Source organism: Periplaneta americana, chromosome 5, assembly GCF_040183065.1.
Source record: "Periplaneta americana isolate PAMFEO1 chromosome 5, P.americana_PAMFEO1_priV1, whole genome shotgun sequence".
Classification (NCBI taxonomy): domain Eukaryota; kingdom Metazoa; phylum Arthropoda; class Insecta; order Blattodea; family Blattidae; genus Periplaneta; species Periplaneta americana.
Genome location: NC_091121.1, coordinates 65,324,342 through 65,342,478, shown reverse-complemented (window position 1 = coordinate 65,342,478; position 18,137 = coordinate 65,324,342). Strand labels below are relative to the sequence as shown.

Here is an 18,137-nt window from a genome sequence, read left to right as displayed (position 1 = left end):
CGAACTGAATAACACTAATTTCAGCCATACGTCTTTAACATCATTTGAAATAATAATTACTTACACACAAATGGCTTTTAAAGAACTCGGACATTCATTGCCACCCTCACAAAAGCCCGCCATCGGTCCCTATCCTGAGCAAGATTAATCTAGCCCCTACAATCATATCCGACCTCTCTCAAATCCATTTTAATATTACCTTATCATCTACGACTCGGCCTCCCCAAAGGTCTTCTTCCTTAACATCTCCCAACTAATACTCTACATGAATTTTTGGATTCACCCATACGTGCTACATGCCCCCCCCCTCCCAATCTCAAACGTCTAGATTTAATGTTTATAATTTTTATTACTGTATTTTAGGTGAAGAACACAATGTATGTAGTTCTGCGTTGTGTAATTTTCTCCAAACTCCTGCATTTTTACAAGCTTTTTTACGGTGATGGGTGATAGCCCTTTGCTCAACCCGAAGCTGAGAACGCGCCAAGCTAGCTGTAGTGAATAATAATAATAATAATAATAATAATAATAATAATAATAATAATAATAATAATAATAATAATATAACAGTAATGTTTTCTTTCCTTCTAACATCAATTTTAAACGAAAGATTCACTAATTTCCTCTGATTTTCATTTCGAAACTTCACATGTCCATGAGAAAGTGTCCCAAAACTCAACATGTCCACCTGTACTTTCCAAAACTCTTCATGGCTAACATATTATTAACAATATTTACTTACAATAAGCAGAAATATTATTACAAATTGTTACAATATTGGTTAAAAGAATGAGTTTAACACTACGAAATTTATTCTGCATCTGTAAATACAAAATCATGAGCCACAGCAATTTTTCCTATTTTTCTCAATTTAACTTAACATGGACACGTTTAAGCTTTGGAACTGAATAAAGGTTCCCTATAATTGCGTGGAACGTTTATGTTATCCGATGGGCGTTACTGTGATATTTAGATTTTTAACGAGTTGATTTTTAATTTATAAGGATTGTGAATATAACTGAGAGTGAAAATGAAATGATTATTTTTCATTTATTTCTTCACTGAATTTATACCGTGTCTATATATGTATATGTAAGTTAAGTACTTACAATAGAATTGCGATGGAGCTCAGTCGTCCGAATTAGCCTGGCATAATGAGCCCAACAGAGTCTGATCTTACCACAGTTTAGTATATACAGTTGCGAAGCTCAATACTCACTAAATATGCAAACATAGACAGTTGAAATATGCATCCATAGGTAGTTGCTAGCCACCAGGATCGCTACTATCACCTCATCACAGACTCTTTTCCTAGCAGACGATAAAATGTAGCCTATTGTACTTTTGATATCGTGTTCTTTTGAAAAATTAACACCTTCCTTCCACTATTGAAATACGAAATACATAAGGTTTATATATTATTTTCATAAAGTATATACAGTATTATATTTTATAAACTCACCTTCCTGGATCTTTCGAAAGGATAACTCTGACCTCTTTTTCTTAGAATTTATAGCACTACAAACGTCTCCTTGCCCCATATTATTATTAAAATTATTGTATTTTAGCCATTTACAGTTATTACAACCGATAACGAACATTTCACAGTTTACACAACTTTTACACAACAATGCGAAATACGGCACAGTCAATGTCTTTTCGATCTAGACCAGGCCGTAATATATGTTCGGGTTTTCTATTCCAGTGTATGGATCTCAGTGAATTATTATATTATAACTTTATTGCGTATCATAGCTAAGTTTTATTTAGTGTAATGTGTCCATAAGTTCCCTTTACTTCTTGTTGCATAATATGTTGCAGAAATAATTACAAAACTGTGTTATTTTAATGTGAAGAGAATTTTACATGTTAACATAATCTTTTCGCATCAACATTTTAAGTTTAGAATGGAAGCTATTTTGAGGTTTAATAAAAAAGAATTTGTATTGTGATTTTAATATAGCACATCTACCTTCCATCATAAAGACAGAAAATTTATCATACCACTCTTATGAAATTATTGTACGTACGATTGTTACTTCGTCTCTTGGGTAGTAGATAAATGCAATAATTCAATACTTAATTGTAGTATTAAAATACAGACACATTGAATGTGCGGAGTATCATACATGACATTATGCTTAATTATAATGTATAATTGCGAATTTAGGAATATAAGATATAGTAAACATAACCTATAATATTTCCATATGAATGGCAGGGCATTGGAGACCACTAACAGAAAAGAAACTTAGACAGAAAGGGGCAACTGGAACAGTAAACATAACCTATAATTTCAACATATCTAAATATTCGTGCGGTGCAACTGAAAATTATTGAATTGTGCATAAATGAATGTACAATAATTTCGCAATATTTAATCGAAATAAAGGCAGGTAGGTCTATTACACATACGAACAATGTAATTTTCAAACCAAAAATAATATTACACCTTAACTCGCAAGGAATTGTGTCTGAAGTGTGTCCTAATCATTGTTTTAAATTTTATTAATGCAATTACACTACATTTTAGAGAAATATATGTTACTTTTTTATTCATTCCAATTAATTTATATGGTTGTAACGCCGCCCTTGTGATCGGGTTAAGCGAGTCACATGATCTGCCTTACGGCCTGTATTAGATCACGATGGCAGTGACACAGTATATTGTTCCTAGTACACACAGCGCTCCAAGCGGCTAGCAACTATCGCGAGAAATGCAAAAAATCACCCCAAGCTTCGCGACTGTATATACTAGACTGTGATCTTACCATGAGGAAGGAACCTGTATGTAATTTCGAAACGTTGGAAATGTCAAATTTCATGATTCAGTGGATTACCCAAAAGCCTAATTCTAAGCTCTTGTATTTTTTATAACATTTACAATCTCGTATTTATGCAAAATAAATTTTTCGTCTATGATTGCCATAAAAAAGCGAGAAATCTCCTTGAACTTAAACATGACATCACTGTGTATGTATTCAGATCTGAGAAGCTACATTCTAAAAACCAGGCATTCCCTCGTGGATTTATCGGCAAATCTCAGACCTGGAGTGACATTTATTAGGACTATTTCATGAATTAAATAAAAATGTAAATAATATATCCCTAAAATTCGCTCATAAAATGTTAATAATTGTATATTTTTGAATACTTAACTTATTTGTGAAGTCGAAATATATGAATAACGATTACTGCAATAAAGAAATTGAATGTTATTCAGTAATGCCAATTGAGAAATGCGAAATACAGGTTTAAAAATGTTAATTATATATATTGCGCTTTTCTCGTTGTTATAGCAGAAATACGTTTTTATTATCTGCTGAAATCATAATTTAATTTAAACATTTTATAGTATAATTACAAATAGCCTGTTTAATACATTAATTAAATGAGCAATTGTCATGAAGGAGTGTCATTTTCTTTAGATACAATGGACATGGAATTAGAAGATGAAGATGTAGATGTGGAAGTAGAATTTCACACTTTCTTTAGACAATAAATTCATGCTCATCGATTTACGTGGAAACAGTTGGCGACACTGACTAAACAAAAGAATGACCATGCGATAAATTGGTAGTGATAAATCGAGCTGCAGAAATTATCGCGATGTATAACTGTGATTGGTTGGAATTCAAAATTTCATTATACTTCATTAGCCGAAAATGGAATGACGTCATATAAACGAAATAGTCGTATTAATTTATTTTTTACTTTATAACTACTGAAGCATTTTAAATTGTTATGTTCAAAGTTGTTTATATTTCTAAATTCAAAATAAATGTATACTGGTAAGACGTTCTTCGTTTTATTTTGTAAATCATCTCGTAGCATTGACTGCCTCCGTGGTCTGTTGGTCAGCATGCTGGCTTCCAGATCCGGAGGTCCCGGGTTCGGCTCTCGGTGAATTTTTCTTGAAGAAGAAGAATTCCCTGGGTGTCTAGGGTCTGGAAATTTGTATGAGTGTGATTGTGAGTGTGCCGGGTTAATATTAATTAACCAATCATCACAAATATAAAAAAAATACATTAGGACTGTCTCTGGGCAGTAACCTGAACACACGTTTCAGCGTCACATTGTTGACAAGTAACTCCATCTGTTAGCACAACCATAAAGCATCTAATAGATGCTATAGAATTACCAACAAATCTAGGAGTCGCGACCCACACTTTGGTAACCACAGGTGTACTGCAATTTTTATAAGTAGGCATATTATGCTCTCTATTCTTCACTATTTTTATTTAATGGAATTTTCCGAACAAGTATTAAAAATAAAAAAAAACCCACTGATACAGACCTCGATTTATCATTCTGGAATTACGGAAACTTATGTTTGGGATAACAATGATTTTAATACCTACATCAGCTTGGCATATTTCATAGACAACGATGTCCTATCCATGTTCTTCCAGACATTTATCCTTGTTCAGTGGAACGGATTGTCAACTATTTAATGGCTCATTGTTGCAGTCTGTCTTCGTCCCAGCTGCAGCTGGGCCCGTGCTGTGTTATAATGGTCTGTAATACAGAGCGATGACAATAATCACAACATGTCAACCGAGTCGGAGGGACATTTTGTAAGTCTACAAGAGGTGTCTCGTTTCTGTATGGATGCCTTAGTAAACATTGGTGTCAATGTGGAGTTCGCACAACAAATGGCGGACATGTTGGTAGCAGCAGATTACAGAGGTCACTACAGCTGTGGTTTGAAGAAACTCGGTACGCTTCTCGTTGTCTTCATACTGTATATGATTAAGGGCTATAAATGTTGTAGTAAGTAGGCTACATCTTGTAGCATTAACAATATATGAGCTTCCAGTTGGTCAAAGAAAACAATTCCAATTCTACTATAAGCTTTCCATTAAAAGTACCGGTAGTAGGAAATTGTGCGTCTATTTTAAGAATTCTTCATCGATTTTTGTGGCGTTGACCCTTGCACTAGGACAACTGAACAACTCCTAGAAGCTTATTTTAGCAATGTATTTCTTTCAGTACTTCAAAACACATCTCGTAGTATGTAAGTAAAATTACCGGTACGGACTAGTTAGAAATATCGCGCGTCTTTTACGTTTAGTCAAAACTATAGTCTACATGAATATTACTCGCAGAGGTGGAGATGAAGCATTGGCTGCCCTACTCTATGATATGCATGTCACCCTTCTTTTCCTGAAGTAATCTAAAACTTTTCTTCGAAGCTAAGACAATAATTTAAAAATAATTACGGTAATTGATAATAATTAGGCCTATCGCTTTAATGTATTAATTTAATAGTATCAAATGCAGAGATAAACTTAAAGTGTAGTTTAAACTACGGTAATTATGTGGAATGGTTTTGCTTTAAACTTAACATTAAGTTGCAAATTTTTATTTCTTTGTAAAAAAAAAAACATTAAATCCCAAATAGTGTTTACTGGGTTGATGCGAAAGATCGCAGAATTATTTTGCTGTGGCAAAAGTTTGTATTTGAGACGTAAGCCACAAATTAGTCAGTAAAACATTCTCGTACATTATCTATAACTCTCTGCAAACATTGGGATAGTTTTTCGATTCCGCGTCTGAAGAAATCTGTTGATGTGGAGTTAAAGAAGTCGTCAGGTCAATTGTGTAAAGTATCTTCGTTATCAAAGGAGTTTCTTTGAAGAATGTTGGATAGAGAAGGAAAAAGTGCAAATCTGAGAGCGTAAGATCTTGAGAATATGGGGGATGTGGAATCACCTCCCAAACCAAGCTCCTAGATAGCTGCTTTCGTCATGTTAGCGGAGTGCGGGAGTGTATTATATTGTTGCAGCAGCACTTAATGCAGTCTTCCCGGTCGTTTTTCTTCAACTGTGGCCACAAGGCATTTGAGTTGTTGGCAATAAATGTCACCAGTTATGGTTACATTGTTGTGAAGCAATTCGTAGTTCACGACGCATTCTTCATCCCACCAGACCCATAACATCATCTTCTGTGGATAGACACTAACTTTTGTAGGCCTACGGGATATTGTGTTGAAAGGACAGAACAATTTTCTTGGAGTACTTTTTCCAATGGCATTCTCCCGTATACGACACAAATGTTTCGGGTAGCTTCCGCTGCCTCTGCTTCTCTATTAAACTCAAACGGAAGTGTTTTTTTTTTTTCCACTTGACACTTCATCTTCTTCAGCTCACAAATAACACAAACTTTCTTCAAATCAGCAAAATTCGAGGCGTATTTTCAAGCACAACACTTCAAATTCCAAATGACAAACAATAAACAACGCAGTGTTGTAATGACGAACAAAAACGCTACGAGTTCTAAAAAACACACTAAAAGCACAAAATGTGAATTTCCTACAACATAACAATCAGGCCATCACCGTGAACAATGTCCGATATAAAGCATGTAATTCTATTTTTAAGGAATCCACGTGGAAGACATTAAGAGGAAAGTCTGCAACGGTAACGCAAGACCCACCATCCTGCGGGAGACTGCAGCAACTGCGTGGGTGGACGGAAATAACGGGATGGGACCTGTAGTTGGCAACTTCTGCATGGACATCGCCATCCAGAAAGCCAAGAAGTCCGGGATAGGCTGGGTTGTTGCTAAAGGTTTGTAAACTTCTCTCATTCCGAAATGGGAACGCCACAGTACCTGCGCAGTTAATTCCGCTCACACCTGCGAATTACAAACAAGGAAACCGGGTGGGACTCGACCTTCTACATTTTGTAGCTTTGAGAAGCACCATTGCCATATGTTGAGACACTGCATGGTCTCACCAGATGTGTTGGCAAAAGAAAGAAATGGATCTTAATAATGACATGTAGATGTTAAGTTCTACACCAACTAACAAAATTAGCATGCAACACTTAGTCCTTTTGTATAAAAGCATTATTGTAATATTCTGTAACCATATGATGTAGTACGGTATTAGATAATAAGAATGAATGTAGTATTACCACAGTCTAGTATATATGGTCATGAAGCTCAATAGTTTAATAAATATGCATCCATAGATAGTTGCTCACCACCAGGATCGCTACTATCGCCTCATTACAGACTCTTTCCCTAGCAGACGATAAAATTGTTGTACTTTCGATATCGTGTTCTTTTGAAAAAAATTAACACCTCCCTTGCACTATTAAAATGTGAAATATATAAGGTTTACATATTATTTTCATAAAGAATATATTACATTTTATAAACTCACCTTCCTGGATCTTTCGGAAGGATAACTCTGACCTATTTTTCTTACAATTTATAGCACTACAAACGTCTCCTTGCCCCATATTATTATTTAAATTATTGTATTTTAGCCATTTACAGTTATTACAACCGATAACGAACATTTCACAGTTTACACAATTTTTCACAACAATGCGAAATACGGCACAATCAATGCCTTTTCGATCTAGGCCGTAATGTATGTTCGAGTTTTCTATTTCAGTGTATGGAGCTCAGTGAAATATAATATTATAAATTTATTGCGTATCATTGCTAAGTTTTATTTAGTGTAATGTGTCCATAAGTTCCGTTTACTTCTTACTGCATAATATGTTGCAGAAATAATTACAAAACTGTGTTATTTTAATGTGAAGAGAATTTTACATGTTAACATAATCTGTTCGCATCAACATTTTAAGTTTAGAATGAAAGCTATTTTGAGGTTTAATAAAAAAGAATTTATATTGTGATTTTAATTTAGCACATCTACCATCCTTAATTGTAGACAAAAAATTTACCATACCACACCTACGAAATTAGTGTACGTACGATTGTGTTACTTCATCTCTTAGGTAGTAGATAAATACAATAATTCAGTACTCAATTGTAGTATTAAAATACAGACAAATTGAATGTGCTGGGTATTATACATGACATTATGCTTAATTATAATGTATAATTGCGAATATAGGAATATAAGTTAAATAGGCCTATAGTAAACATAACCTATAATTTCCATATGACATAACATACACATGTAATGGCATGGCATTGGAGACCACTAAAATTAGACAGAAAGGGGCAACTTGTCTAAATATCCGTGCATAAATGAATGTACAGCTGTAAAAAAAAAAGTGGCCGCACTCGTGAACAGCGAATATTTTCAAAGTCCACTTCGGGTTGCGGCGATGTTACACGATGCATGTGCTTGTACAAGCAGTTCCGGAACTATGGAAGTGTTCCATATCTGCTCCTCGCAGACCAGCGGTAGAGTGCTTGTTTAATGATTCAAAGGTTGTGGGTTCGCGCCTTCTTCAAGTTTTCATTTTATTTTTTAATCGTTCTTTAGCGATGTAAATGATATTCAAATTATCATTTATATCCAGTTATCGTTCTTGATGGATATCACGTTATTTATATTTTGTTATCGTTCTTTAGGGATATGAATAAAATTCAAGTCATCATTTGTATTCTGTTATCGTTTTATAACGATATGAATAATAATAATAATAATAATAATAATAATAATAATAATAATAATAATAATTATTATTATTATTATTATTGTATCTCCAGTGGGGGTTAGCCCTATTTTACATATGTATGTTAGGGCTATAGTTTTATACACAAAACAGATAAGCATAAAGAGAAATGGAAAAGAAAATTAAATTAGCTTACGCGATGTAAACAAAACATAAACAATCCGTAAATTAGGCATTGCGATTGCAAAACAAATATCAGTTATCAATTTGAAACATACAAAAACATTAACAACACACATACGTAACACTTCTATAACACAAATATGCAGCTTTCCATACCATACATCATAAATTAATACACAATAGTCACACAAACACAATCAAACTATAATTACGACATTGCGACGACATCAAGCATCCCATAACTGACTCACATACATAACAAATCAAGCATCCGTTGCAACACATACACTTCAACATAGTAACCACACTTTTAAAAGTTACAAATTTGGCTCCAAGAAGAATAAAGAGGACACTGTTACTAATTACTATTCTTCTACAATTTCTTAAATACATCTGTAATAAATCTGTGAAATTCCGATATGAATAATATTCACGTTTTTTATATTGTTATCGTTCTTTAGCGATATAAATAATATTCAAGTTATCATTTACCCTATATTCTGTTTTCCTTCATTAGCATTATAAAATAATATTCAAGTTATTTATATTGTTATTGTTCTTTCGCAATATAATTAATCTGTATTTTATGTAGGTAATTATTATAACACAAATAAACATCTTTCTTTGTAAAATAGTTTACTTTATTTAGATAATTAAACACGTATTATATAATATCTTATATTAATTAAACAAACCGATATTTATCATTTATATTGTGTTATCGTTCTTTAGTGATACTGTATAAATAATAGTCAAGTTATTTATATTGTAATCGTTCTTTAGCGATATAAATAACATAAATTTAATATTAGGTTTGGAAAAATCCAGTTGCATAATACTGCTATTAGTTTTTCTTTTTGTATTATTACATTATACTATCTTGAACCACAATAAAATGAAAAGGAGTAACGAGGAATTGAACCTGAGACGTTGACATCTAAATTCCGACGTTCGTCCGCTGAGCTACGAGGGCAAAAGTGTGGAAACATTTTCGGAAAAATTGGCCCAATCACACTCTAAGATTTTCTGATGATTCGTAGAAGCTAGTCCAGGATGCGGGGGGCAAAGGCTAATTGAGATTTCCCGATCTCTGATAGGGTCAAACATCCTGATAGAATTAATATTTAACCCTTGCCGTGACTTTCGGTGAAGTCCGGAGGGCCAATTAGTCAAATCCACTCTCCTCATCTCCACGCTTGGGTCCCCTGGAATTTAATAAGATGCGAAAGAGATAGTGGTGTGCGGAAAGCAACGGGATGTTACCGCATTTAGGCCTATCCTTCCCAAGAAAAACTGCAAACATGAACAAAGGAAGCTTTAAATAGAAGAAGAAGCATCTTCTGCGGACCTCTGGAAAAAGAACTAAGGAAGAGACTAGTGAAGTGCTTTGTGTGGAGTGTGGCATTGTATGGGGAAGGAACATGGACATTACGACGAAATGAAGAGAAACGAATTGAAGCATTTGAAATGTGGATGTGGAGAAGAACGGTGCGTGTGAAGTGGACAGATAGAATAAGAAATAAAATTGTGTTTGAAAAAGTGAGTGAAGAAAGAATGATGCTGAAACTGATTAGAAATTTAAAAAGTAACTGGTTGGGTCTCTGGTTGAAAAGAATAATAGACGACATTAGGATATGTGGATCATATGCGGAGACTAAGAGGAAGGCAGAAAATAGGAAAGATTGGAGATTGCTGGGTTTGCAATGAAAGACCTGCCCATGGACAGAACACTTATGTATGTATGTTCAGAATGCCTGGAATATCGTGTCTAAAAACAGTCGCTATTTGCATAGACTAGTCAATTCCATGCCCACTCGACTGCAAGATGATCGAGATAAGAGGAAGATAGACTAAATATTGAATTATGGCTTTTTGTTTTGTTTTTTGAACGCTTAATTGTTTGAATATTTTAAGGCCGACGCCAGTAAATTTGTTTTGTTTATGCCACGAAAGATATTTTTATTGAGAATAAAATCTTTTTTCTTTCCATTTGCAGCCACAATATCATAATGATAAAGTCATGGCATAATATATTAATGAACCTGATGTTAATTACTAAAATAATCGTAAAAGAAAAAGGAGCCATTATGTATAGTTTGTCTCTCTCAAAAACAGAACAAAAAAGAACATAAAAAGCACGTGGTTGTAGTCGAACGCAGGACCTCATGAATAAGAGGCCTGAACGCTACCATTATGCTATCGATAACACACAGAATACTTCAATTATAACTGTAGATATCAGGCAACGTGGTCCAACAACATGTAACATCGCCTGTCTCCGAATTGTAGCGAAGATACCCGAAGGGAACTTTGTTCCAGGAGAGCGGCCACTTTTTCTTCTGACAGCTGTACAAGAATTTCGCAATATTTAATCGAAATAAAGGCAGGTATTACACATACGAAGAACGTAATTTTCACACCAAAAATAATATTACACCTTAACTCGCAAGTGAATTATGTCTGAAGTGTCTCATAATCATTGTTTTAAATTTTATTAATGCAATTACACTACATTTGAGATAAATATAGGCTATGTTACTCTTTATGCATTCCAACTAATTTGTATGGTTGAAACGCCGCCCTTCGTGATCTGGTTAAGCGAGTCACATGGTCTGCCTTACGGCCTGTACCGATGGCAGTGGCACAGTCTATTGTTCCTAGTACTCACAGCACTCCAAGCGGCTAGCAACTATCGCGAGGAAACACAGACGTTAGGTCCTTTTTATAATGTCCACAATTTTAATGTCCATTTTATTATGTCCATTACATTAAAATCCACTACACTATGTCCATAAATATATGTCCACTTTATTTTAGTCCAATTGCACAAATTTTATGTCCACATTACTACGTGATTGTACAATACATTATGTCCATCTACAAATTGACTTCAGTTCCTTACTCAATCTCTTCTGCCTGTTCATCTTCATGCAGTTCAGATGATAACTGATAGCTTTGAGGCAAGTTCTGATGTGTCCTTCTTCGTTGTAGTGGTTGTAATTCCGAACAATCTCTTCTACTCGACTTAAATTTTGTAGGTACGATCTTTCAATAGGGTATTGCACAATTAAATGCCCGTCAAGCAATAATGGATTATTATAATTTCATTATTCCTTTGATTTTTCTTGAAAAATTCCATGAATTTCCGGACCAACGCGTGATGTGTGACGATGTGTTTCTGAAAGCGGTTATGCCAGCCCTCGACTACGTTAGTTGTTCGATGTTGTCCTGCCAGAACCTGATTATGAGTGTTCCATATTTCAGGTGCAAATCTAAATGGCATTGCTCTTCTTGTTCCTCGAGCAGGTGTTCCTCGGATGTAAGTTCTTTCCATGTACAATGCTAAATCCATTACGTCAGGCTCAATATTATCTATAAGAATATCAAAAACAGCCTGAACATCTTCCAGTGGTACAAAAGGAATTGACATGAAAGTGGACTTAAATAAAAGTGGACATAAATGAAAGTGGACTTAAATAAAAATAGACATAACAGTCATGGACCCAAAACAATGGACGCACATAAAATGTGGACATAAATGAAAGTGGACAAAAATATTAGAGGACATAAGTCATATGGACATGGTTTCAATGGACTTAACGTCTTGGAAGCATCGCGAGAAATGCAAAAAATCATCCCAAGCTTCGTGACTGTATATAGGCTACTAGACTGTGATATTACTCCATTAAAGTATGCAGAATGGATAAAAAACTTATACTACATGCATACATGAATGCACATGTGTACGTATACATGCATACATACCAATTCCATCGACGCTAAGTAACAGACATAGTAGTTGATTCAGCGTCGTTAAATAACCAACTAAAGCTTTTAATGGTCTCTTGTCGAAGCCTCCCCTCAAATTGAGGACATTGGTAAACCTCCACAGCAGACAGACACAAAAAGAAATAGATTCACATTTTAAATGTAAGGTTGCGAGATTAAAATTTGAATAAAAGATTATTTCCAGGAAAATAAGTATCTTCGGTCTTAAGTAGTCAGTTCTCACGGGAGTATGCCAATTCGACCTGGAAACCGGAACTACGTTTCATATCGGAATAAGATAGATCGATTACGCAGGGGTGACTAACAGTAGAGTCTCTTACAATTCGACCAAATCAGTTTCACTTGCTGTCTGCCGTGCCTGTCTTGCAGCCAATGTTAAGCGAGAAAGGGAAGAAACTATTAAGTTTGTGATAATTACATAAGCGAGTCGGCATATTACCCTCTTCTCTATCCAGCAGGATGTCACGCACTACAAAGTAATGCTTATGAGTCATTTTAATTCCACTCCCTATAGCTCGCACCCAAATATACCCCCCCCCAAAAAATATTTTTTTTTTTTCAGTTTGTGGGTATATTAATAAAAGTCCAGACTGACACATATACAAAAACAAACTCGATCAATAAACACAAAAAAATAGATTTGCATTAAAAAGAAGAGCGAACGGTTGAGTGTAACATTACATTGCTCAATAGAAATGAACTTCCCATTTTGTATTTTTGGTCCAGGGAAAATACTTGTCTTTTACGAAATACTGCCGTGACCTACTGAATTATGGCGCCTTAAGTATTGAACTTCATCTTCACTCAAAACTCCTTTACAAATAAACCATCTTTACTTCCAAAATCACCTGAACTTCCCGTGCACCAATTTAGCCACGCTTTCTTCTGAGATAGTAGCCTACATCACTTTGACCTTGGGGGGAAGGTTGCTCCCATACCTCCCCCCCCCCGCTGTATCATTCGTCCCCTATTTTAGATAACAGTTCTTAAGTAATCTAATTTTATATCAACTTTTTTTTTGGTCACACAGAAGTGTATATTTCAATTTTACCAGGATTCGCTATAATATCACATATTATCCTTCATGAAAGAGGAAAAAAAGGAAGCATTCGGAAACCTAGAAATAATTTTTACTATATTAGCAATTGCAGAAATAATGCTTAGATTTCTGACTGATTTTCCTCTTTACTGTTCGTAAATATAATATCGATTAAAAATGAATAAATTAGGTTGACAGTGTCTGAAATAAGATTTTGTTTTACTTTCAGTATTAAATGTGGAGTGGGTTGAAGAATTCTCGATGGTGACGCTTCTTTTATCGTGTTTCTTACAGATAAAAAAAAAACAACAAAAACACAACTGAAGTACCAAATAGTATTTAAATGAGGAATAAATCCTACGATTCCTATCATTGTTTTCAGAATGGCGTCTTCTAAAATTCCAAAATGGACACTTTAGACTAACCTCATTCATATGAATTATGTTCGCATGTCTAACGTGTTTGCCGATAATCGTTCAGTATATTTAGAGATAAGAATGGGCGGAAGGATAAAGCGAGAAGAGGAAGAAAACAATGAAAGGGCGGGGAAGTACAATGGAGAGTTATAGGGTAATGTGAGGATGGGGTTGGCAGTAAATTCAGATCTTCCAATAAAATGGTGCAGAGAAAAAGACGCAATATAAAATCGTACTGTATTTGTAAACACTGAATGACGCAAAAAAGTAAAACTCGTGTAATCGTGTTTGTGATGCAAATGTGGTGGCGAGAAATTTGGCGACTGAGTGGGGAGTAAGCAGAGCGTGCACGGACAGTTCTGCGCATGTCCCGTTCTCGCTGTCCCTAAATCCGGATCGAACTTCTAAAAGGCCAGGATTTACAAACGTTTAAGCCTCATTAAAATGAGATGACAAGCAAACGCTTTAATACCACTCGAATGTGGATAAACGGTTCTCTTAAAACAACTATCAAAAAGCTAATGGTCATGCTTATTGAATGAGGGATCACAACAGGTTAAAGTAAAGGTTAAGCATTCGGCACAATACTTGTTAGTGTCATTTTAAACTAGAGACGACGAAAGCATGCGATGGAATGAATAATGGTATGCATTAAAGTGAAATGGAAACAACCTTTCTGACGCTGTCTATAGTCGTTAACTGCAGCATTTGATCCGAATTTCGCGCGTTTAACCAAGGCGAGTGATGGACTTTTAAAGACGGACAAAAATTCTTAACGTTGTTTTTATCTAAAAGGAAGTAAAACCATCTTTTCAGTATTGTACGTTTATGGCAAAACAATAAAGCTTTATCCAAACAGAATTAACGGATAGCTGTTCTTCATTAACAGTAATCTCACTAGAAATTTTGATTTATCTAGAGAAAATCAAAACTCGAGTGGGATATAATTGACTATTACACGATTAGAAGAACTTATATAAAGATTAGAAAAAATAAAGCACTCTAATACAATAAAATATTGACTTATTGAAAATCTATTTCACTTATGTTAGTTTCACCAAAACGTTTGAACGGAGCCACCATTTTCAGATTGTCTATGCTGTAAACAAATGACGATCGCAAAGCATGTTTTATGGTACTGTAAAGAATTTGCAGTTTCTATTTCACTAATATTATCTTCACCAAAATGTTTGAACGGAGCCGCCACTTTCAGTAGACTATCTACGCGGGAAACAAATGACGAAATGGTAGGATTTTTTTTTTGTTTTTTTTTATTTTTTTATTGGGTTATTTTACGACGCTGTATCAACATCTAGGTTATTTAGCGTCTGAATGAAATGAAGGTGATAATGCCGGTGAAATGAGTCCGGTGTCCAGCACCGAAAGTTACCCAGCATTTACCCGTATTGGGTTGAGGGAAAACCCCGGAAAAAACCTCAACCAGGTAACTTGCCCCGACCGGGATTCGAACCCGGGCCACCTCGTTTCGCGGTCAGACGCGCTGACTGTTACTCCACAGGTGTGGACTCGAAATGTTAGGGACGTGATAAAAACGGAAGGAAGTATATAAAGATTAGAAGAAATAAAGTACTCTAATATAATAAAATAGATATTAATTGACTTACTAAAATTCTATTTCAGTAATGTTACTTCACCAAAATGTTTGAACGGAGCCGCCATTTTCAGTCGACTATCTATGCGGGAAACAAATTACGATCGCAAAGCATGTTTTATAGTACTGTAAAGAATTTGCAGTTTGAAATGTTGGCAAACAAATAAACAAATGCTAGGGTAGTGACAAAAACAAACAAATGCTAGGGAAGCGATAAAATTGTGCGATAAGCAGCCATAATTGGTTTAAAGACGTCCTTTCGTACCGTTTTATTGGTCAAAAGTAGTATGACGTAGTAAAAGTGTAATAGTTCTTACAAATGTCCTTGCGTTGTGCACAGGCCTACATATCTGAGCTAGCCAGAATCTTTATTGGAAGGCCACGTGTTTCGACGTTTCTCGGAGGGAAACGTGTAAAATATTAGATTTAATCTCTGTAAAATTCAAAACAAAACGTCCAACCACAGAATGATCCAATAAATTTTATCTAGCACGACATGTAGCAGTGTTGAAGAAAATGTGGTCCATAAGATAGGAGTTTAGTATTCTAAAAGGTCTGTAGTTTGCTCATACGTCAAAATTTATCGACAATAGCAGTATGGAGGGCGACAGTATCAGGGGCATAATTACTTAAGTCTGTATTTCCTCATCTTGTACTGACAAGGTTTAGGCTTTATGGCCTGCCCCATCTTCTATAGATAGAGTTTCTCTCCAGCGAGTTATTGGTCGTCTAAGTTCTCTACACCCTCTGGGTTTATACTTTATTATATTTTTTTGCAATCTATCGAATTACATTCTATATACATGGTGATAACAGTATCTTCCATATTCGTTTATGTATACAGAATGAACCGTAAATAATGTAATTAATTTCAGGGAGTTATTCTTTGATATGCTATTTCAAAGAAAAAGTTCAATACAATTTTGCTCGCTTTTGCTTCTTTTTCGAGACAAAAATTGTTTTACATTAAACATTTCATAGCGTGTTTTGGGAAAGTCATTGATTTAATTCCCAATATGCTCAGTCAATTTAAGAGAGCAATGTATTACGATAATAAAGAATTTTAGTTTTATCCTTTAAATGTGCAGACATTTTATCCGAACAAAATATGTAACATTGCAAAATTCCTTTGCAGAATAAAAAGTTTCGGTACATTCTGTACATAGTTGGTCTCAGATTACAGTGTTTTTGACCTGAGCTAGGAGGGCATATCCTGCTAACGACCTTAAAAATCTCATTTCTCTGCTTTCAGTTCCTAGTTACAGTTTTCAGTCCCATATACTAAAACTGATACTCCCATCACCTTATAAAACTTCAGTAATTGTGTATAAATCCTCTGTCTTTTGTAGGTAGCAAATGTTACAACCTAACCCAAATAGTTAAAAGTTGGTGCTTGTTCTCTTACTTCATTACTGATTACTACCTTAACTCTACGGTGGTATTTCCCTCTAAAAGTATCACCTTAGATTTGGTTTCACAGAAATAAACAGCGCAATTCCTTGGTTTTTTATTGACACTAGGACTAGAAAATAAGTAGTTCATGATAATAATTTACTTAAAGGCATCCACTCTAAATTCCAATGACTGATTGTTGGCCACACCATGTCAATATTTAGCGGTTTATCTGCAGGAACAACAACATGAAACTTACGGATTCCTTACTCAAGTACATACTAGGCGGCCATTGTAAAGCTAACCTTAAATAAGGAGACAAAAAATAAAGGAGACAAACATATTCTGCGCCTGCGCTTTACTGAAACCTAACTGTTCAGACATCGTGAAGATATTGTCCCGTTAGCTAGTGGTATATGTACATGTGATGTAAGACGTCTGTCCGAAAATTATCCAGCCATTTCATGTTTAAAAAAGTAGACCACTAGACAATGGCGTCTTAGTCTCTTTCTAAACACTCACTTGGAACCTCACACTCTTCTCCCAGCTCGCGTCTCTTTCACTTTTCAGAACAATTTGTGAAGTCCCCTTTCGGGATGGTCTTCAATTGTCTCGTCGCGTTCTCTTTAATCTCGTCCACAGTCTGCAATTTCCTCCCTTTCTAAGGAGATTTTAGCTTGGAAAAAGCCCATCTCCTGTTATGGCCGTGTTGAGGAATCTAGGTCACTGTTAGCAGGTTTAAGCAAATCGTGTGCAACTTCAGCACGAAATTCCTTCTGCTCTTGTAACAGGAGCCGCGGGACGAATTTTGCCGAGATGTTTCGCAAAAACTTCTTAAAGAATAAATCAATTCGTAGAATGTATAGATTACCTCGTAATTCTCGCATTGTTAATCGCCGATTTTTGGTGGTTGCAGCTCGCATGAGTTCCAGTTGCCAAACTTCCAGAATGGCCCTGAGGTTCTCTCAGCCTCCTATCAAATTGTATACCGGGTCTTTCCAAGGGATAATAAGAAATATATTCATAAAGTAACTTCCTTTTTATTGTAACAAAAATGGCAACATTTTTACAGCATTTTCTTTGAAAAGTCTTAAATTACAAACTTTGATTTACTTTTCCACATAGTTTTCGGGTAAATTGAGACACTTATAGCGTTTAACGAGATTTTAAATATCTCAGTCATAAAAGTCTCCTGACTGTGATTGAAGCTAACCTATAACACTGGACTACAACTCTTCACCATCCTCAAAGAGCCGCAATGCAAGCCATTTCTTTATATACATGAAAAGATCGTAATCACTAGGCGCCAAATCACGACC

At 35.1% G+C, this 18,137-nt stretch overlaps 2 protein-coding genes across 4 annotated transcripts in view; one reads left to right on the top strand and one right to left on the bottom strand.

Annotated features, from left to right (window-relative positions):
- The window catches only part of fdl (fused lobes), a 335,607-nt gene that overhangs the window by 269,431 nt on the left and 48,039 nt on the right, over nt 1-18,137 (bottom strand). The gene's annotated exons all lie outside the window — the stretch shown is intronic.
- The window catches only part of LOC138699785 (uncharacterized oxidoreductase YjmC-like), a 40,076-nt gene continuing 26,414 nt past the window's right edge, over nt 4,476-18,137 (top strand). The window contains exons 1-2 of the mRNA XM_069825934.1: nt 4,476-4,719; nt 6,384-6,572. Of these exons, the coding sequence (XP_069682035.1) occupies nt 4,551-4,719; nt 6,384-6,572 (358 nt within the window). The 5' untranslated portion in view covers nt 4,476-4,550. The remainder of the gene's footprint in view (nt 4,720-6,383; nt 6,573-18,137) is intronic.